Genomic DNA, 23533 nt, shown 5'->3' on the forward strand with positions numbered 1-23533 from the left:
TCTACTACTTCAGGAGATCTAACTTTGTATAATGTGGGGTACAAATGTGTACTAAGTCATTAATTCAGCAGGGCCAATACTTATCTACAGGATGTTTTGCAGCAAGGAGTCACTGCCAGAGACTCAGCTGGGCTGGGCTGGGTTGAGCACCATGTGGCAACATCCATATTCTTTCTTTAATATGCAGCAAAAAGGTTTTGTGTTTTCAAAACTGATATCTTTTACTCATAATGGAATAGAATAAGAGATGTAATGTAGCAACAAAGAAGAAGAGTCTGTTCCAGCTGTTGGAAAACATTTCACTTCAATATGTGTTACAGTGTCCTTCAAACAGAAGACAGGATAAATAAAACTGAGGAGTCTCGTGCAATTCAGGACTTCACAGCTGCCTTGATGGTGTGAGTATATTTTTCTCTTGTACATAAATACTCTGCAGTAAAATCATGTGATTGCCCACACAATACAAAGCTGTGACTCTTGAGTTGCCATGCACAGTCTGCCCCAGTCATTTCTTCAAAGCCATGAAAACCAATGGTATATGTAATCTCATTTTCTTTCAGTTAGAGGCACAATTACTTATGAAAAATGAATTTAGGAACAGAAATGGAGACAGCTGGAGGCATCAGTTCAAACAGTGTATTTTGTGTTTGTACATGTAAAGCTTACATTTCCAACTGAGAGACAAAGTTTGATGCTTCCACACTGAAAAGTAACTCCTTAATTGTGTTCCTGTGTTTGAATTATATAACTGGTGTATGACTGGTAAGACTTTGCAATTCTGACACCTGAAATTTCTGCAACCGAGAAGTTTGAGAGCATTTGGGCTGGCTCTTTGTGAGTGTCCCTGTTTTGAGCATCCTGCTGGTGTCAGCCCTTTCTGAAGGCTGATTTCGTCAGCATTTCTGAACCATTTACAAAATTTAACATTATGACAGTGATGGTTACACAGTTAACACAATCAGCTGTATTTAACAGCTCCAAAAAGGTAAATCCTAAACTGTAACTATGTGGTTACTGTGTCTGTCAAATATAAACACTGACCACTGGAAAGGCTACCTTTATTTTTTTCAAAGGACATTGTAAGGGTGATGTTGATATTTGAATGCATGGCAAAGGTGATTTTTATTTGTTTAGATGTCTTCTATACTTCCTTGATTTGAGACATTCTCTCTTCCCAAATGCAAAAAGGATATGTATCTGGCTCTTATTGTAATGAAAACATGGCTTGAAAGATGTGTAAAAATATTGAAAATATTCTAATGAAAGCTGTGAGAATATGTGCTAAATATAGTTAAACAAACATACAGTTTATACATTTAACTTTGTTAGGAGTTAAAGAACTATGTTTTTCTCCTTTATTTTAATGTATGCCATTTGTCTGTGGATACAGAGACTGTAAATTGCAAATTCTGGAAATAATGAATGTGTTTTTTCCAGTTATTAAAGATCATTTTAAGTGTATAATTACTGATGATTTATGTGATATAAAGGGGGAGGAAAACTGTATTTGTTCCCTGCATTTGCCACTCTTAACTGTGGTTTTGCCTATGGTTATGCCTCTTGTTCCTCTAGAAGCATTAAAACATAACCATACATCTGTATTAGAAATTCCTTGATATGCAGAAGTTACACATTCTGTGCCCTCCCAAACTGGAACCAGTAAACCTGCCATATTTTCTGCAGGTGTGTGAGGCAGGATCTGATAGGGGTGACATGAACATTAGCTCCTCCCAGTGACCGTTGTAATTTAATTGCTCAGGTGAGGAAGCTGATTGATGAAATGCAAGCAGCTGCCCAAAAGCTCTAGAGGTCGTGTGGTTCCCTCTTCTACTGTCACAAGCTAAGCAGGAACTGGAGGTCTTTTGTAGCTCTGTGTATAAACCAGAGCTTCCTACAAACCCAGGTCTGCTACAGGATTTGTGTCCAGGGTATGTTTCATATTCAACTAATATGGTCTGATATCTTAATTAAAAATATCTTCTGTTTGGTAATGTTGTATATACCTTTAGGAATTCTGAAGTGTAGTTGTTCAGAATTAGGCTTTGTTTCTCATTATCTGGGACGGTTTCTATCAGTTTTTAAACTGAAGTTGTTAAAATACATGTCATAAATTAATTTCACTAATTAGTTTTAAAACTCAGTGAGCAGGCCATATATATATAGTTAAACTCCTTTTATGAAAGTTAGATTCTATGGAATTAAACAGCACTGCCTTGAAGACTTTGTTGGAACATTTAAAGAACTGTTTGAACATTTATAGTATTCATAAGAGAGGATATTAATACATCTGGGAAAATACTGCCTAAGCTCTAATCAACCTTACCTTGATAGACAAATATTCTAAGAAACTCTTTGATTAGTTGCATATCCACTATACCTGTGGGTATGGGTATCCACTTTGACTGGTGGACAGCCTATGTGAGAGCTAAAATAATTCAGGATGACTTTTACACAAAAAGATTTGCTCTTAATTGCCTAAATCAGTGTTGCCTGGATTCCTGCTATGGAGTCCAGCAGGCTGAAGTGAAGAGAACAGAAGCACTTTGCTGGGTTTGGGTCAACTTTACAAACAGCTTGGAAGCACTTTGGGAATTTACTGTCTTAACTTTCTTCCAACTTAGCCTTTAGTGGTTTCATTGCTATAATGATAACTCTTAATCTTGTTTCTGTAACTGTGGTACATAACAGCAAACTTGTGTCTTCTTCCACTTTCTTCACTCTTCCACAGAAAGAAAGTGGATTAATATCCAAGTTTTAGATATTAATTGTTTCCAATGGCACGTTAATGCACTGAGTACTGGGCATCTGTTATATACATACAGGAATCCTTTACACTCAGGAAATCAACTTGCCATATGATCTGTCTCTTCTAGGAAAGTCTTGTTCTAAAAGCAGAATGTTTCCTTTTTGTATTACGGCATTTTGCTGTATGACAAACTCTGGTGATTTCTGGCTTTGTTTTGGAAAAGAAGCCCTCATATTTTTCATTTCTTGGCTGGAGAAGACAACAAGTAGTTTCATGCAGGTCAAACTGTGCTGGTGTCATTTGGCAGCTGTTTCTGGTGAAGTCCCTGGGAAGCACTCACAGCTTAGTTGTGTGTGAGTGGGGAGATATTACAAAGCTGAATGTTTGATATTGAACCCTCAGAAAATGAAGAGAACCTCCTCAGTTCTGATCACAGTGCTCTACCTAAGCTCTGATAGGGAGTGAAATAACCCTGAGGAACACCTCATGTTATAAAATCAGTCACAGTTGTTCAGTTTGGGAATTTTTTTCATGTTGTGGAATTAAGAAACTCTTCAGTGAGAATAAAGAAAACCGTAATGGTGCCTGTCAGAATGAGCCTGGGAATAATTTGCTTTCAGGAATAGAGCTTGCAGATGTTGCAGGTTGAAAATCTTGTTATTTAGTTTGCCTTATTTCTTTATGTGTTTGTGAAGTGATTGAATGTGGTACCTAGAGAGAAACACAGCCTGGAAATTAGACCTGTACTTTCGTACTTGGTTATTTGTTGCAACCAAAACCAATCCATAATCAGAGTTTAATTGGCATTCAGAATGAACTGTTGTCTGAAGCTAAAACACATTCCTATCAATACACACTTATGTTAACTCTTATGTTTTCCTGAATTAATCAGTAAGAAAACATGTTTTGACCTTGCATCATGGAGGGTCCTGCTGTGTAAACTGCAGCTGTTCCTGATGGCTGGTGATCTCTCCAGGCCATCATCAGGGCACCTGCTGCCTCAGGAACTGCACTTGGGAATGCTTTGTGGAACTGGGGCTCCAGGTGCTGCTGGAATGGAAGGAAAAGTCTGAGCTTGTGTTTTGTTGGGGCTTTTTTATTGGAAATTCTGGAACTTTTGGGGCCAGCTTTAGATATTTTGAATATTCCATCTGCTTTTAAAGCAGCGTAATTTCTTAGGTAAGCTGTAGTATGGCTGTGAATGCAAGCCCACTCCACCTCCTGGTGTGGTGGGACTCTATTCCACCTCTTCCAGGCAGGCATCTAATCATATAATTTAGGTGTATATTTCTGTAATTGTCAGGCACATCAGATTATTTTTTTGGCTTTCTGAGGCTTTGGTATTGCTTCCCAGCATTTGAAAGAAAACTTTTTTAGCACTGATTAGATATTTTTCTTATAAGCTTTTGAGAGTTACAGAAATGTTTTTTTTGAAGTACATCAACAATTCACTGAAAAAACCTTTTTTCATTTTTATTAAGAGCATGTGTTGGAATGTTCTCTATCACAAAGACAATTTTCATCTTTTATAAGTCACCTTTTTTTAAAAAAAAAAAGAAGTCTTCAGTTATTTTTTAAATTTGGGATGACTCTGTTACACCTGATCTGAGTGTGGAGTCAATATTCTTCTAAAAATGTTAACACTTTTTGTGAAAAGCTTTTCTTTTTTGTCAGGAGAAGACTTCTAATCTCAAAGTTACAAGAGGAGATTACCTGCCAGCAGGCAGTAAACTTTTTTTTTCCACTTTTTTGTTTCTGTGAACATTTTAGTCTTCAGAAGACTTGAAATGATTGCTAAGAAAAAAATGCCGTTAAGTAGCATTTCTGATTTTTTTTTTTAAATTTATATTAGGATTGGAGTCTCTTGAGGTATTTATGATGGGCATGTTGTAATATGCTGAAAAAAAATTACACACTGTGAATAAGAAGCCCAGATTGAATAAAACATATTTTACATAAACATCAGCACTACATTTGTGGACTTATTTAGAGATTACGATAGAACCTTTAGTATGAGCAGGAGTAAGTTTTGATGATGAGCTTGAATAACTTTTGATTGAAACATCTTGTATATGCTCATGTTCCTTCACAGCTATGCTTCAATTATATTCCATCAGACTTGTATTTTGCAACAACCAAACGTGTTTTTTTCAAAACTTGTTTCTCATGAGAATTTTTTCCATCTCCTCCATAGAAATTCAGACAAGTCCCATATAAGGATTGTTCAAGTGGCTAACACCTCACAGGGTCAACTGTTTTAATTTTAAAAAGAAAACAAGGGGAGGGTGAGGAAATGTGGTTGCACACAGAGCTGAGTTGCTGAGTGAGATGCTTCTTTATTGGATTTCGGTGCAATTTTGACCTCTGATTTATGGCTGCTTTTCATGTCGCTGTTCTCTGGTTCGTGGTCATTTCTTAGTATGTTAGAAAATAGATGCAAGGCAAAAAGTTTCTTTCACTGTGCACTCCCCCCCTCCCCTCCAGTCCCCAGTGAATACCTGTCTAACCACTCCCCAGCACAGACACAGCTGGCTCTTCGTTGGGAATCGTCCCTGAATCGAGCATTGTCTGTGTGCAGACTGACTCTTAATTAAATCATATATGACCAAGCCATACTGTAGGTAGGGAAGCTTACTCTGTGGTTAAAAAAGACTGAGATAAATGAAGAGTACAAGGCACAAAGCATTCCTGACATAAATGCTGTGCAGCACGCTCTGCTTTAATCCTCCTGTGCCTGCACCCGCAGGTTGGGGTGTCCTGAAGTGCCAGTGCTTACTTCTGTGGAATGCCAAGATGTGAGGTCATGTCTACAGGGAATATAGATCCTGGTCTGTAGAGTAAGGTTGTTTGGCTCTGATTTGTGCACAGAGTATTTTCTTTTGTATGACATTAAAGGGTAATTATAGTTACGCACAGAGAAATGCTAAAAATTGCACCTTTCAGCGGAATCTGCTGGTTTAGGTGAATTCCAAACACCCAGGAGTCACAGAGTGTAGCACCAAGCTTTTTAGTTCTTTGTGTAGTGAGGTTTCCACTGCTTACCTGTGATTTTTTTCATCAAGAAGTGGCATTATTTAGTTGATGAAATTGCACTGACTGGTGTTTCTCACCAATGGCCTAATTCTCCTCAATAATTACAACTGAAAAGTTCAACTTAGAGCATATAGCTGAAAAAACCCAGACTTTCAGTTAAAAATAGTTCACTTTTTCTAAATTATTTTTTAGTTCAGAGATATATATACACACATATAAATGTGTGTGCAGATTTATGTGTGATGTGCATTTACTTAAAACAACAAACAAGTGACGGTCTACATCCCATTTTCCCTTTTTCCAGTTCTGAAATAAGTTGAAAGATTGTAAACTGCCCTTTAGCCTTGAATTTTCACTTTATAGTGACGTCTAAAGAATAAGCTTTATGTGTGGTCTGTGTATCTGTTTTGACTTGTGCCTTTCATCAAATGTGAAAAATTTGTGGTGCACCAGTTCTAGGTGACTTCTGCTTGCAGCACTGAGAATGGAATAAAGATGGGAACTGGAAGCTTTGGGTGGCAGGTTTCATTTTGTTCAACAACAGCTTGGTGAACTGGTTAATTTGAGCTGATTGAAGTTAATATTTCTTAAAAAAACCTCAAATATAAAAGACAATTTCTAAGACTTTGGTCTTGAACTAGTTGCGTTTAATGTACAAACTTTTGTCAGAAAACTGTCTCCATCTGACCCTTGAACAAGTTTTATTTTAAATGAATTAGTTTTGTAAGAATGGGTTTAAACATACAGTTATGCTCTGGATTAGTGATATTTTAGAGACTGCATGAAATATTTAAATTTTCTTCAAGAAATACATTGAATGTATCAAAAAAGACACTGAAAATAGAGACATTTTTGGATTTTTTGTGCCATGTGGTCCTTACTATATATAGCAAACAGTCTGGATCTTTTCTGAATAGATTAAGATCTGTCTGGCAGTAGATGGGTTCATTTTAGCTGATTTTTCTTCTACCTGGATGCTGTAATACGAAGGAAAAGTAGACATGTAGAAAGAAAAGTTAAATTGGTGAGAATGAATGTTTGTTTTCCCTCTCTTAAAAGAATCTTCACATTAACTTAAATGATAAAAGTTCTGGAGCTCTTGATATGTTGATTGTTGCAGCAATTTTAGAGTCATATCTGACTCAAGTGCTTTGCTTGAAGCACTGCTACAGTCCTCTGCATATAGTTTTTAACAGCTATAATATTTTCCCTCTGGAGATTTCCCTTGGATCATTTGGTCTTGGCTGCAGAAGATCCTGGATAAGTGTAGTCTTAAGGCTGAACACATGTTGTTTTTCAGCCAGAGCCCTTTCCAGTTCTGAGATGTGCTGTTTTGAGGCATGGCTGTGGTTGTCTTTTGTGAGGTGATGTGCAATAAAATCACCCTTGTCCTCACAGGGAACTGAAATGTTTTATTTCCCATTTGGGTACCTTCTAAAAGAAAAAACAAACAAACAAACAAAAAGGGTTGCAAAGAGTGAGCATCACAGTTATGAAAGTCAGTCCTTACCTGTTGAACATCTAAGGATGTCAGCACTTATAGGCTGATATTTAGAGCTCAGTGCTAACACACAGAGAAAACTCTGAATTCTGTGTTGCCTTGCATTGCTTTGGTCATTATGCTGAAAACCCCATTATGAAGTTTTTTCTCATATGGGAAAAAAATGTAGTTGCTCTGAGCCTAAACTGTGAAGTACAGAAGTTAAAATTTGCAAAATATCTGATGGATTAAGGGAATGTTAGGCTCATATAACTAAGATAATTTGGAAAATTTTTATAAACAAGAAACCTCCTTATATTTGGTATTTTTTCCATAGTGTACTGTAGTATTTTGTAAGTGAACCAAATATTAAGAATATTTTCATGTCACCTTTTACTTTCAATAGCAATGTTTACAGAGTTTTCAAATCCCTGCTTGCTTTCTTGCAAGCCAAAAAGTGCTGGAGAAATGGTGGGAATTTCCCAGACAGTCTGGCAAAGATTGGCCCAGAGACTCAAGAGGGCAAAGGAGTTAATGCTGATGGCCCACTCAGTGCAGCCCGGTGGGTTGTGTTTGGCTGGATCATGTGTGATCTGTAGACTGAATGTCTTACTTGTGGTTGGGCAACATCAGATGTGTTGCTGCCACACAACTTTATGGGGAAGGAATCCAGTTCTGAGACTGGTGGGTGAAATGGAGCGTGGAAAGTGGGGATGGGGAGGAGACCTGCCTCTAAGGGGCTTCTCTAGATCTAAATTAAAATGCTAATGTAGATGCATTGTAAATGAGTACTGAGAGTTAATTGTTTTGTTTTGCATCTTTAACTTGCATATTTTTTTTCAGGTATATGGAGATGACAAAGGCACATGGAAAGTGCTTCTCTGTCAATGAGAAAGAATCGGGAAATTATTCTGGGAGTCAATCCAGAGCTGTTACAAAAAGAGTAAGTAAATTACAACTTTTAGTTCAATTACTAGATTGTTCAGAATTAAGCAATTTTTTTAGGTTTTTCACTCAAAAAAATCAGGCTTTTACAGCTTTGATGGGTGCCCACCAGGATTACCATGGGGATCAATGTGATATCCCTGGTGCAGTTGGACACTTGCCAGGTAGGGATGTGCTCAGACATCTGAGGTACAGTTGTGACACTGATGTGCAGGAACAACCCTCAGAGGAGCAGTGATGAGAGAAGTCAGCCCTGGTGCCAGCTTAGCCTGGCATTTCTGCTCCATAGGTTAAGGAACATCTCTGTGACTCTGAGTGAGAGAGCAGCTGATTTATCTCCTGCCATGTAATCTTAGGTCATTCCTCACATAGCCAGCATATTTTGTGGTGTAAAAAAAAAAAAATCTCTTTATTCTATCCCTTGTCTAACCAGATGGTCATATAATATCATGTTGTTAATTGATTTGAATTTTGTATCCAGAGACCAATGTGTTTGTTTTTGAAAAGGATTGTTTTCTCTTTTGTGCCTGTTTTGGTGACTGCTTTTACAAAAGTGACAAATTTTTATGCATTTGTGATAACCATAATACTTTCTTCTTTTATATAGTAGTTCTGATAGCACTTCCTAATCTGTAGCCCTTTCATGCTGAGAGGTCTTTGAACTGCAGATTCATTGTCAATGAATTCACAAAGTTGGTCAGAAAATGTCCATATTTTCTATAAGTAGGTGTCTTTCCTTAACCCGGGTTTCATTTTTAGATCAGTAAAATAATCTGGCTCCAGAGAAGCCTGGTAGAATCTATTAGCAATCTCATCTATGCTCAAGTATGAATACTGAAAAAATAGACTTAATGGATCCATTAAAGTATGAATATTTGGTTTAAATTGCTCTGGCATCATTGAAACACCCTAATTCATAACAGCCAGCTAGTGATTTCTAGTTATATATTAAAAATTCAACTGCTTTGAAAAGTCTTCTTAAAAACTGTCTCCCTTCCTGGAACTCTTTATTGAAAATCTCTTTGGTGACAAGTTTCACTTTTCTTTCTGAAATTGTTTTTCAGTGGTGATCACTTCTGGCAAACTGCAAAAAATTGTCCAAAATTTATTTTTAAATTGCATTCAGGGCTGTATCTAAGCTTCAGTATAAACTAGTTATGAATGTCATTTTTTTCATCAGTAGTTCTGTTTCATGCTTCTTCAGAATCAGGTGTCTATAGGAATATTTCTTCAGGTCAAAATATTAAGTTGTTACTCTAGCTGACACAAAGCCAGGTTGGATGGGGCTTTGAGCAACTTGGTCTAGTGAAACCCAAGCATTTCTGTGAGTCTGTGAAATAAGAACCACCTGTCTGAGGTTAAATTTTCAAATAATGACTTTTTACCTGTGAATATGCTTTCCAGGGATTAGTCTGTGAAAATGCATATCTGTCAGATTCAATTAGTTTAGTCCCAAATTGTTCCTTTTTGTCAATGTTTCACCATTGTTTGGTCTCTGTCACTGTTCTTCATTTTTGCAGCTCAGTTTCCCCTATGGTGCTTTACTATGAATTTCACTAGAGAAATTTTTAAGCCTTGCCACTGTTAATATCAATTCTGCCCCATCAATACCAGGAACAGTGGAAGTCTATTTTTGCAAGCCATTAGTGTCAGGCTTCTTTTAAATAAATCTGCTCAAAATCATGTTGCATGACACACGTGCTGAATTGTTACCTCTATTGATTGCCAACAGCATGTGGGTCTTCTGGGGCTGGGGATGATGATGTTGGGGTCTGCACACTTAGACAAACCTGTTTCACACTGAACATAAACCTACCTAGAGCTCTCAAATGCTTCTCACACCTCAGTTACAGGGCAGTGACTTGGAGACAGTCAAGTCACTGTCTTGGAGACTATTAAATCTTAAATTGCTCTATATTTTTGGATAGAGAACAGGACAACTACATAGCATGCCCATGATGTGAAATTGTTAAGGTATGTTTATAACTAAAGACACCTTTCATAGGAACACATTTAGATGCTTTAAGGTACTCTTCATCATTCTGAGATGCTCAGTGCAGAGACCAGAAAACCAAGAATGGTGGCTGTGCTCAGAATTTTGCCCACTGGTTCCTATATAAACCACAATGTCTACTTGATACACAAGCCTTCCCTAGGAAAGCTACCAGTCACTCTGCAGCTTTTGTGTATTAAAGAATCCATTATATTCGTACCTACCCACTTAAGAAAAAACAAACTTGCTGTTTTGCTTTTCAAATTATGCCTGATTTGTTCCACTTCTGTCTGCTAGATTAAACATTCCTTTATATAGGGAGTCAATGCTCCACTCAGTGTCTAGGAAGCCCACGTTATTGTAGATGAATGATCCCACATTTTACTGGAGGAGTCTCTGGGGACAGACCCCTTGTTCCTCTTGTTGAAACAACAGGGATTGCTACCTAGGAGCCCTTTTGTTCCTGGAATCTGTGAGTTTATTAAAGTTCAAAAGAAAGATTATTTATTTATTTTCTCCACACAGATAAAAGCCACATAAAACAAGTTGTAAAAATAAACAAAGACCCCTATGATCTTATTTACACTTTGATCTTTTCTTGATGGTTTCTTGACGTTCATGTCAGCTTCTTTACTATTCCCTAGGTAGCATCCACTGTCTTTCCCTGTATGTTTCCTTGCTGCTATATTTGCTTTTATCAACACACCCTTGATTTTCCCTCATGGTTTGCTCAAACTCTTCTTCCTTTTGTTAACATTTTAACACCTAGCATTTTCAGTTCTGCATTCAGGGTGGTAAACAAGTAAGTTTTGTCTAGCAGGGAGACAAGGAGGCATTTGGCAATCCCATACCTCCTCCCACCGGAGAGTTTTCTCCTCCCCTTTTATTGTCCCTTCTCTTCACCTGTTTTCCATCATCTTGTTCAGAATAAAATAATGAATTGGATCTGCCTCTGGAGGTTTAAGTTCCCTGCTCAGCATTCTGGTCCTCTTCAGCTCAGGTCTCAGTGCCAATCTTGGTGAGCTACTTGCTGGAGTTCAGAGAACAGGTTTTTGTTCCCAGTTCAAGGTATGTGAGGGTTGCAACCCTCTGCCCATAAATGCTGCCTGATACATCTTCAGTGTCCTCCTCAGTGGTTCCAAAAATCCAGAGAGGTTCCCTTAGAGTTCTGTCTCTGTTACTGCTGAAATGCAATGTTCAGGATTTCTACAGTCCCAGTCTTTGGGCCACTGTTGGAGATGTGATTGCCATTCCAAATGTTAGTGAGAGAATTTCTAATTGAAATCTTGTTGATTAGGATGGTAGGTCTTTCTTCTACATGTGGGTTGTTTTGCTATTTATCACAGGGATTTCCTGTGCTAGGCCTAGATACCTCTCTTGTTTCTTCCTGACTTTATTTTAGCACAAATGAAACTACTTCTTTTTCACCTAAGCCTTGCACCTCTAAGGATTAATCTGTCAATCTGGACAGGAAAGGGATATTTTAATGCTTTTGCTGTTGTCTCTTAAATAGTTTGTTGCTGAGGCCTCTGTAGACATGACTATCTCCATGTCAGGGTGCATTGGAGCCTGTTATGAGATTCCTGAGGAGGGGACATAAAGGGTGTCTGATAAGCTCAATTGATGGAGAGATGAGGAAGGATGAGGTAGAGATGTGCCTCAAAGGAAAAATCTACTTAATCTTTGATAATGAATTGTATTGGCAGTGATAATTGTGTATTTTTTTAAATGTGCTTTATATCTCATTATTCCAATGGTTTCATTATAATAAGAACATAATAAGTGTTTTTGCATTTAAATTACTTTTGCATTGAATTTTGTGCTACAATTCTCCTTGTTTAAGAGGCTGGTTGGGTTTTAGTCTCTGTTAACAGCAATTAAGTTCCTCATATAAACTAGCTGTCTAATCTGTTTATTCTCAATAGAGAGACAATGACCCAAATGCCTTGTTTATCCTAAAACCAGTGTGAATTGCCTCAGGTAGGTGTCTATCTCAACCTACAAATTACAGAAATATCCTAAACAACTGCCTTAGACTAGATGACTTAACTTTTAAAATCTCATTTCTTCTGTACGAAGCAGGAATTCATCTTAAATTAGTGGCTGAAGTAGCTGCTGTGGTTACTGAAATGTAAATTGTCATGCCTCCATTCTGTAACTGGGTGGAGGAAAATGCACTATCTATAAGTTTTTTCCTTTATCTTCTCCTGTATGTATCTCTGATATGTAAATTAGTGACTCCATTAAACTTTGAAACATGTTTATAGAAAACCTCAGATTTCAAATTAAAAAAAAATCCATTTTTTTTCATATTGCTACAGGCTGAAAAAGCATGTAAGATTAAGTGATCAATAAATGGAGCTTCAACTGCTAGGGTACTATCTTTTTCTTTCCATGAGTAATCATTAGATACTTCAAACATTGATTTGAACTGATTAATATTGACGAATTCATAGGTATTGGAATACCAAGACAACGGGCATAACAATATGGAAAACATTGTTTGGTGCCTAGCTGATCTCCAATATTTAGTTTTGCATCATCACTTAAGTACATTATTTAGAAATACAGAAGATTATGTATGTGTGTGAAAATATACCCTCCATTCTTGAGCTCAAATGAGAACTCTTATGTAAGTAATACATCGATTTTAATCTATTGTTCTACCTCACAGTCCTTCCCCTTCCTTAGCATTTGTTCCCAATGTGACTCTACTGGGTGTGGTTGGGAGGCAATTTAATGAGGTGGTAAGATGGGGTGTAAGTAGATATTATACATATATATTACATATATATAATCTGTTATATACATGTATTTTTTTCAGTGACAAATATGTTTAAGTAATCCCTGTTCTTGTCACCTCATTCCTATGTTATTGCCCCATTCTCTGTTATTTTAAGAAATAAACCCCAAAGGATCAGTTTTCTGGCCTGATTAATCACATATCTAAGAGTTATGAAGGTGAAGGTGTGAAGAACATTTTAGAACAACTATGTGAGTACACAGAGCAGAAGGGGAGACGAGACCTTGCACCAGAGCTGTGACCAAAGAAACACACTATATAAGTAGCCGTGCTTCAAGTTAGTAGCATTTGCAGAGGAACTGCTTTTTAGACAGAAGAGACTGGGAAAAGGAAAAGGTTTTAAGATCCATAGGATCATAATAGAATCATAACATGTTTTGGGTTAGGAGGGACCTTTAAAGATCATCTCGTTCCAATGCCCCTGCCAGGGTCAGGGACACCTTCCACCAGACCAGGTTGCTCAGAGCTCCATCCAACCTGGCCTTGAACACTTCCAGGGATGGGGCACACACAGCTTCTCTGGGCAGCTTGTGCCTGTACCTCACCACCCTCGCAGCAAAGAATTTCTTCCCAGTATCTAACCTAAACCTACTCTCAGTTTAAAGCCATTACTCCTAGTAAAGCCCCTCCCCAGCTCTTTTGTAGCCCCTCTAAGAACAGGAAGGAGCTATAAGGTCTCCCTGGAGCCTTCTCCTCTCCAGGCTGAACAAGCCCAGCCTGTTCCCACAGCAGAGGTGCTCCAGCCCTCGGAGTATCTTCGTGGCCCTTTTCTGGGCTCGCTCCAACAGGTCCGTGTCCTTCCATTGGGGGGCCCAGAGCTGGACGCAGCGCTCCGGGCGGGATCTCACAAGGGCAGGGCAGAGGGACAGAACCCCCTCCCTCTCCCTGCTGGCCGCGCTGCTTTGGGACCTTCTTTGGAGCGCGCTGGGATGGCACATGGGGGGTCGGTGCTGGTGCCGGAGAGCGAGGGAGGCGCCGCTGCTGGAAGGGCGAAATCCGCAGCTGGAACACTCTTTGTCACGGCCTTACGAGCCGGGTCCTGTGGAACGAACCCCGCGGGCCCTTCCCCAGGGGTGCCGCGGGCAGGGCGCGTTCAGGGGCGCGGTCGGGGCTGGTTAAATGATGCTCGGCGGCGTTCCCGGGGGATGATCCCGGGGAATGATCCTGTGGGATCCCGGCGGTCCTGCCGCGCCCCCTGCCGGTGCCGCCCGGCAGCTCTCCCGTCCCGCTCCCTGCCCGCAGCATTCCCGGGAAGCGAAGGATCGTTTGTCCCGGCTGCGCTTGCTGCGGAGCAACACCGCTTTATCCCCGGCGTTTTCCTTGTTAGTTTACTTATTATTATTATTGTTGTTGTTGTTGTTGCTTTCAGTGCTTAACGAGCTGCAAACCGCCAGGCCTCGCCCTTCCCGCTCGGCTTCCTGGGGAGAAAAGGGCAGGAAATTAAAACTCCACTTTCACTGAGCTGTGAGGGGGGGAAAAAAAAAAACCCACGGCTGAAAATTGGGTTTCTTATGGTAGAGACTACAGGTAGGAGCTAAGTGTGTCTGCGGCTGTCAGCAGCATCCTCGTTGTCAAACTAATGCGAGGGGAAGTTTGATAACCCCCAGGTAAAAGCCCTTTGATTTTGATTTTAAATTCCAATAAAATTTTAGAGGTCTTGTTTGAGGCAGGATTTGTTTGCGGGATGTGACATCTCTGTCTCTACTTTCTGTCTTAATGCCTTGTCATAGTTCTTGATGTCTGCCTGTCAGCACAGCGAGAGGGATTTTTTCATGTCTGAATAGTCACCTTAATGATAGCAGATGGAAACGCCACGGGGGGCCCGAGCCCATCACACTGTCATTGTCACAGGCTGCCCTGACCTGCTTCCACTCCTCTATTTTTTTGTCCCTTTTTAAAGGAGAAATGGATGGTAATTGAAAAGGATCTTAAGCAAGACTTAGGAAGCTGCAGACAACACGATTCCCCACTATCTCCCTCTGTTTTCACAAATAAAGTCTTAACCTCTTAAGCATCAATAAGAGTAGAAAGCAAGCTAAATTGGTAAAGCTTTATAAAGATTGGCCTACCAAAGCTTTTTCTTTTGCCTCCTCGGGATACATCCAAGCAGTGCTACACCCTCATTGTGGTTGGCATGTGATTATTTCCTTCAATATATCCTTTATTTGCATAGAATTATCAATTTCCTAAGGAAAAAATGTCTGTGGACTAACAATTCATTGCTGTGCTATGTGTCTTGATCACGCATGAAGTTATGCATATTGACAGGAAACTTCTAAACTCGTGTCTAAAACTAGTTGGGAAGACTCATAGATTCACTGTTGTTTGCTGCAGCATTTTAGGATTATTTTTACTAGGTTTCTCTAGTCTGATTTGCAAAAACTGTGTTAACTTACAACCAGTTAGAAATTTGGTTTTGGTTTAGTAGTAATATATTGCTACAAAACCTGAAAATCAGTAGCATTTTAAGAAAATAATATGTCGATGGAATAATGAAAGGAAATTTTAGTTATATATGGACTTCTCTTTAATATCACATAATAGTAAAATATCCTTCATATCCCTAGAGAAAAATCAAAAGCTACCAGTTTTACTGGATCACAAGTGAGCTTCAGAAAGCTGGGACTGTGATGTTTTGCAGTGAAGGTATGAGTTCTGAGGTGTAAGGAAAGCTTTGTACATGGATTTGAATGTCACTTCTGCCACACAGAAATAGCATCCTTTTTTCAATTTTAAGCGTTAGAATAGGTTTAAGCTATTTTTTTTTCAGCCTAAATACCTTTCACTATTCTAGTTTCTTAAATGTGTGTTTTATCTGCCTCAAAACTATTTAATGACATTCTGGCTGAAACATATAAAGTGCTTTCTTAAGTTGAAATGGAATCATATGCCGATTATCTTCATTGTTACTCAGAAGCCAAATAAAAATGAGGAATAGCATCAAAGCTTGGTTAATTCCTTAAAATCTTGGATGAAAGCAAGTTCAGGATGCAGGAGAAACAACGAAGTAAATTAAATGATTTTGTAGGGAATTCCATTTAAATGAAAATGGCACACCATGAGAGGTGAGAGGCACTTGCTGGTTTATTTTTTTATGTTGGGGTTTTTTTTTGTACTTTATTTTTAGAATGCTTACATCTGATGAAATTAAATGTGTTAAGTGATGATGCACTTTTGAAAAAAAGCTATGGGATACCTGACTAAATCCTTAGGCAATGGGTTACCTTTAAAAGCCTGGTTGTGATCTGGATATTTGACTGCACCAGTGATCAACCTAATTGATTTATTTATTTTTTTAGTGCCTGTACTAAATCTGAATTCAGTAATACTCTAAGTAAATTCAGAACCAATTAGAATTGGAAAGCAAGCTAAAAATTACTCAGTGGCAAATCTTCCAGTCATTGTAGAGAAAAGATTCTAACTGAAACATATTATACCTTTTATTTTACTTTCTTACTTTATATAAGTCAATTTGACTATTTAATATATCAGGAAGAGATTGCTTTGGCTATTTTTATACCCATATTCAAATGACCAGCTTTAAACCAATAAAAGATATCAGTTCACAATTCAGTGGAAAACAAAGTGGACTATTACATGATTAATAATGAGTAGTTATAGTACTCTGATTTCAAAAACAGTTTTCCTCTCCTTCCTCTCCCCCCCATCAATCTGTGATGGATTTACTTGGAAGGAAAGTAATGTATTGAGCAAATAACATGTTTTATTTTATACAACTTATAAATTTACATTTTACGTGGTTTGCTGTGTTCCTTTTGCTGTGTTATGAAATTATATTTCAGCCCATTAAATCTTACTGTAAAATCAAACTGACAACTAATAGTGGCTTATTTCACCACAGTTAATTAAAAGTGGGTTTGTTTGGTTTTTAAGTTAGGCTGCTTTCTCAATATCCCTGCAGTAAAAATCAAGCATACCAAATAATCACAGGGGAAAAAAAGAGGATTTAAAAACAAACAAAACCCCTCCTCCCCCCCAAAAAACCCAAGAAGCTCCCAAAACATTTACTTTCTGATTATCTGCCTGAAATACCCAAATCCACAACAGGAAAATAAATGCCAGTGAGGTGGAAATCATTTAAGCACAAAACACTATGAGATGTACACAGTGGAAAATACTGAAGGGAAAGACATACAAAATCATTTTTTCAAATTTATCTGAATAATACTTATCCTAGCTATGACTTGTATCTGAAAATAATCAGTGAATCTTTAAGGCAAGTGTCTTACAATATCCTTTAATAGATTGTTCCTACTTCTCTTTTCTAACAGATTAAATATTTTCAGATGTATAACTATTACAGGTCACTGATCAGTAACAGTCGCCAATGGATATTTCCTAATTTTATTCAGGTAAATAATCTTAAAATATGCATAATTTCCTAATGTTTTATCCAAAGGCATTTTTAGTGCTTCTAAATCATGAATAGTCACTAACCATCACCTTTATCATCAGTGGAAAGACCATCATACAGCTCAAATCTCTCTCTTTTGAAACAGTTCTTATTTTCCCCAGTATCAATCTAGCACTAAGATATCAATCACATTGAATAACCTATAACCTATAGGTTAAAAAAGGCAAAAAGCTGGCTGCTGGAAGGGTGTCTGAGTTGGAAGTACCTGAAGATACACCAGCCAGGTGGCTGTTGGGTTGTTATTTTTGTGTCCAGCATGTAAAAATGCAATACAGGTGCTTGTATTTCCTTTCTTGATTCACTCTGCAGAGCACTCAGTGCCATGTGCACTGGCTCTGTGTATATAATCTCATTACTGGCTTTGCAGCTGTTTGATTTTACTCAAAGGTCAGCTTTGATGTTATTTCTATATCCAGGTCTGCCTTAAATTATGTTCTGAGGTTGACCTTTGACAGAGCAACTGCAGCTGGGAACAGTGATGTTACAGTTTATTTTTATAACTTTTCTGAATCCTAATTTTTATTCGCTGATTGGATGTGACAAGTGCATTAATTGCCACTCTGTCAAAGTTCTCTGGTATAATAGAATAATTGGGCTTAGAGGGAGAGGGGGGGAAAGAGACTTTTAAAAAATTGAAGCTAATTGCTGATTGGTAACTAGCACAACATAACTAATTTTTATACCTGCTGAAACAATGGAAAACTGGTGATGAAGTAAACTTGTTACAGCCTTCTTATAACAGGATGTGTCCTTCAATAAACAGGAATAACATCTCCATTCCTGTTTGCAGAAGTTTTAAGGTTATTTCAACTGTGCTAATTGAGAGAAAAAAAAATCATACTTGTTTTGACGTTTGCTAAAATGTGTCTTAAGTAAAATTTTCCAATAGGCTAAAACAGAATCTACCTGGGTTTCTTAATGCCTTATGATGTCTTATGTGCAGTTTTGTTCCTGGGATTATCTTGATCCTGTAAGTGCCTGCACATCCAAGTTCTGAGCAGTCAACATTCAGGGTCTGATCAGCTTTGTTCACTGTCAGGAGAATGCTTGTGTGGTCAGAACAAGCAGCCATAAATGTATGTGTGTTTGCAGCATTAGGATCTATATTAAGTATTATTAAATGTACATATTTATTCTTAAGTACTAGCCAAGAAAAACAATTATGTACAACAATAATAACCTAAATTTATCTTTCTCAGGTCTCTCGTTGCTATTGCTCACTAGCTGGTTTTTTGAAAGACAGTTGAGGTTTGCACAAGTAAACTCTGTTTTCAGACAATAGTTTAACCTCATACTTGTGTGCATCTGTAACAAGTGGTCACAATGTTTGCTTAGGTACAAATTAAACTTTTTGCTTTAGTCAAATAAAGAGGCAATTTATGTCTAAGAGGCAGGTACTGAACTAGAATTGATAACCGTAATGGGATATTTATTGTGAGTTATCTAGACTACCTCTGTCTTTAACTGAGGGGACTACACATTTGTAAAGAGCTATCAATTTTATCCTAAAGTAAATTCCTAGAGAGGCTTCCTGCATTGCCCTCCACTGATACTTATTTCTCATCACTGGCTTGAGAGCTGGGCTGGCTCAGTGTGCATATCTGAGATTAACACAGATGACCCTCACCTCTGGGGCTGTTCCTGATAACAGTGGAGAAACCAGCTGAGTTGTCTTAGAGGAATGTACATAATTTTGCTTAGAGGGTCTATACACAGCAGTTTGCCAGTATTGATCCCTGCAACACAGTCAGTTTTGGATAAATTCCTGGTCACTGGAACTGCTGGTTCCCTTTCTGGTGGGATGCAAGGAGGGTGCATGGAGAAGATGCTAGAATTGATTAGTGCTTCTCTGACTTGAGGACTTAAGTGTTACCCAGCTTCCTTCTGGCAACAGAATAGTAATCTGCTCAACAATTTTTTTCTGAATAGTCAACTTCAACATTGTTTATTTGCTGTGCAGTGGTTTTGTATGTTGTCAGCTCACAGTGATGTAATGTCTCTGAGAGTGATCATTTTATGATCTAGAACATTTGAATATTCCTAGCCTAAATACATTATAAAATGAAAGGAACAGATAATACAGATGTAAACCCAGAAACTGTGCTTATATGTTCTGACTTTGATATTAGAAAACAGGATGAAAGAATCCAAGAGTTATGCATCTGGAATGCACACTGTACTGTAAATTGTAATGTGGTATCTTCAAGAGGGACTCTTTAAAGCTAAATTCAGGATAAAGGTGCTAGATACAGTATAATTTTATTCTCAGAGGCTTAAAGTTCAGTGAGGTACAGAAAATTCTAAGAGGATTACAGTAAGAGGGGAAAAGGCTCAGATGCACGTTCTGGATGTATATACTTTAAAAAGGTCTTCAGATTTAGGTATTAGAGCTGAGCCCCTGGCTGTTACTTTTAATCTTTTATTGCCAAATAAAACCTTTCCAGCAGAGGAGACTTCAGGATGTATAATCCTCTTGCATAAGCCTGGGATTGTAGCTAACCTTGCCAATTAGAGCCTGTTGTTCTTTTATCACCGAGAAAGATCATCTGTAAACCAGCCAGTTGGGATAGACAGTCATCAACTGATATAATCTCTCAGAATTTTGTCAACTGCTTTGGGTTTTTGTCAGAGGGCTTGTGGGAAGAGTCACTCTTGTTGGGTTTGGGGGTTTTGTTTTGAAAAGTATTACCCTTACCATAATTCAGCAGGCTGTTTCTGCTGAGATTTTAGAGGCATTATTGTGTACCTTTCTGTGTTCTTCCTCTTCTGGCAGAATGTGAAATGATTTGAATGTCTCTGTAAAGATCACTAATTTCTTTCATTCATAGAGGGGAAATTTTCAGCGTTTTGGATAATTCAAGTCTGATTTTCCACCATGCTGTTGCATTTTATGTATAACCATTCAATACTCAAGGTGCTTTGAATACAAGAAAACATATTAGATGAAAATAATTGAGACCCATTTATGAGTTAAACACATTAAGTAGAGTTTAGCCCTTTACTGTGAATACTTTGTCAAACTATTATTAGAATGAATTTTTGTTAATATAAAAAACAAGATAAAAAAAACTTAGATTGCCTACAGTTTTGATTTGACTGCACTGGCATTCTTTTTGAAGTCTTTCCCCCTGAATGTTTTTTAATAATACAGGGTTTCACTTAGCTAATCAGTGAACAAACCCTTTTTATTCTCAATTTTACATTTTTTTTTATTTTTTTTTTTGGTAGGCTTTTATTAGATCCATTATATTCTTTTCCAAGTTTTACAAACTAATTTAAGAGAATTTCGTGTTTATCTTATGCTTAAGAGAACTCCAAAGTGCCATAAAGGCACCAAGTCTGTAATTTGTGATACAACAGTTTTGCATGGCACAGTGAAATAATCTGTATAATTTTTCCTGCTGTTTGCAAACTTCACAAACTTTTCCAGCTTTGTTTGCAACTTTGACTGCTCTGTCTCAGCTAAACTCCTCTGTAACTCTCTCATGGGATGCTAGGCTTGAACAAGCTGTAAAATTAATTGAAAAAGTTTAAGTCCTCAAAAAGAAAGTCAACAGCCAGTCATTTCTGTAGATCCTATTTCATCTGATTCTGTGTTTTAAAACACTTATGGGGCAAGAGTAGCATGATGTTGGCTCTTTCTGTACTGTGAAAACCATGATGCTTCTTTTTACTGCTGGGGGTTCTATTCTTGTGATCAACCACTAAAAGAAATATTGAAAGGTTAAAATTTTTAACCTAAAATTAATTAATGTCACTGTAAACATTGTGTGGCAATTACCTCTTTCTGTGGGTGTTACTTCTTACAAAAGGTTTTTGTTTATGAAAAGGAGCCTGATCTTCACCATGAAACCATGGGAGCTCTACCAGCTCTGCTCCCAGCGAGGGTGGAGGAGTTTTGGATAAATTGCTGGTTGCTGGAACTGGAATGCAAGGAAGGGAAGTCCTTCTCATGTTTCTGTCAGGTGTGGGCTGTAGAAGGCTTGAAATGCCCATGGAAGGGCAACCTGGGAATCTGATTCTGCTTTCCCTGTGTTTGCACTCTCACTGCATTTTGAATATTCCTCTCGTGACAACAACGGTGGATTTTTGTCCTTCGAAGTTGAAAAGGCTGGATTGAATTGAATTTCAAAGAGGATTGAACTTTAAATTTGGGAATTTATACTAGGCAGGAACAATAATTTCTTGGGCTAAACCAGAAACAATATATTCTGAAGTGATACCCCTTAGTTTAATTGCTGTGAGATAAACTCTAGTTTCTCTAATTTTGCCAGTGCCATGATTGTAAAAGTTACCATGAGGAAAACAGAATCTTAAAATGCTTCTAGTGGAAATAAGCTCTCTCTCTCTCTCTCTCTCTCTCTCTCTTTTTTTTTTTTTTTTTTTTTGGTAAAATATTACTGGGAAATCTGAGCCAGTATTCAAATGGAAGGGGACAGGGGAAGTTGGCTTTTGTGTTGGGTTTTTGATTTTTTTCCCCTGTACTCTGATCAAGTGGCAGAGAAAGCTTGGAAGGAATAACAGTGTCTAAGCCTTGTAGTCACAAAAGCACAAGTCAGTGACAGAAAAGAGTCATAAGAAAAATAAAGATAGAATTGAAAACTTCTAACTAATCTTTCCTTGAAGAAGACATGGTTGAAAATAACACTAGAATTTAATGAAACCCATTGTCCTTGTGTAATGTCCTCGTAATTCCATAAGGAACAGAAAAATAACTGAATATCAAATAATTCCTAAACAACAAAAAAAAGAAACTTGTTTGAAATTGCTACAACTCCTATTTTATTTTAAGCTTTATTCAAGTAAAATAGATCTTTACAACTATTCAGATGTTCTGGCAAATTATCTAGGTCAGCAAGTCTTCCTAGAGAGGGCTAAAGTTAGTACAGAGTTCACTTGACTCTAGGGTTCTATTCCAAATATCTTTTTGTTCAAAATCAGGATTTGAACATTAGATTTAATTTCTAAGGCTTTTTCTTTCCTTCTGTAATTCAGCCCAATGTTCCTCTCATATTTCACTGGAAAAAAAAAAATCACATAACTTAGTGTCTCTCATTTGCAGTCTGGAATTTTCCTAACTAGCAAAGTGATAATTTGAAACATCAATAACTTGTTTCCCTGCTGAGAACAAATTATTTTTTTCTGCATAGTTTTAATCATTCCTTTTTTTATAGTATGAAGATCAGAAGCTTCTTACTACAAATTTCTTGAACTACTATGAAGGTCATAAAAGTTTTAGAAAGCCTCCTTGGAGGTTCTGAAGACCTGAAAATACTAATCCCTGAACAACTAGGTTCAAATTCAGGGCTGTCCCAGTTCTGAACAGGATTTTGGGGTAGATGAACTCCTAAGGTCTCCTGCAACATTCTGTGACTTAATCTTTTTGTTTGCCTTACAAAAAGCATTTGCTGGATGAAACATTTTTTAGAAGCAACGGAGCTGATGTGCCCCTGACTTTCAGTGTGGGTTTTCTACTCTACTGGAATGGAAATAGAGTAAAACAGGTCCTTGTGGCATAACTTGGACTGGGCTGCCTGCCTGTTAAAAACGGGGGTAATTGTTGGCTGTTCTCTCAAGCGACAGCAGAGGGAGCGAATTCGAATGAGAGTTCTTATTCAAATTCTAGGGAGAAGGGTCGAGGCAGGGTCTTTGATACCAAGTTATTGGCTAACATGGAGTAATAATTTTATTTCTTGGCAGAGACCCTACTGGAGATGATAGAAAATAGGGGAGAAGCTGCTACTGCTGTCCTTCTCTTGAATTCCCCTCACTGAACAATACAGCATAATCTGATGCCAGAAATTGCAAGTGCAAAGAACTCCAAATGAATTCCTGAAGGAAAGGAGAAACCTGACTTATGCCACTTTATCATGCACTCGAATTGAAAACAAATATATTTAATCTTTTAGAAAGCTTGTAGAAGTCTTGGAATACGTATTTATGAATATTAATACAGCTTGGATTAAACAAAAAACTGAACTACGTTTAAAAATATTTCTACAAGAAAAAACAAAGGTGATATTGCAGAAAAAAAAACAGAATAGTTTTGTGATTTACTTTTTTAGAAGTGTATTACATGCCAGATATTATTAAAGCCT

The 23533-nt window shown here is 37.8% G+C and overlaps 1 protein-coding gene across 1 annotated transcript in view; it reads left to right on the plus strand.

The window, feature by feature from the left end:
- The first annotated feature begins 309 nt into the window (after positions 1-309).
- DCDC1 (doublecortin domain containing 1) overlaps positions 310-23533 on the plus strand; it is a 34919-nt gene continuing 11695 nt past the window's right edge. The window contains exons 1-2 of the mRNA XM_029963255.1: positions 310-398; positions 8103-8202. Coding sequence (XP_029819115.1) covers positions 310-398; positions 8103-8202 — 189 coding nt within the window. The remainder of the gene's footprint in view (positions 399-8102; positions 8203-23533) is intronic.

The sequence above is a fragment of the Manacus vitellinus genome, unplaced genomic scaffold (genome assembly GCF_001715985.3).
Source record: "Manacus vitellinus isolate BGI_N305 unplaced genomic scaffold, ASM171598v3 scaffold_57_pilon, whole genome shotgun sequence".
Taxonomy (NCBI): Eukaryota; Metazoa; Chordata; class Aves; order Passeriformes; family Pipridae; genus Manacus; species Manacus vitellinus.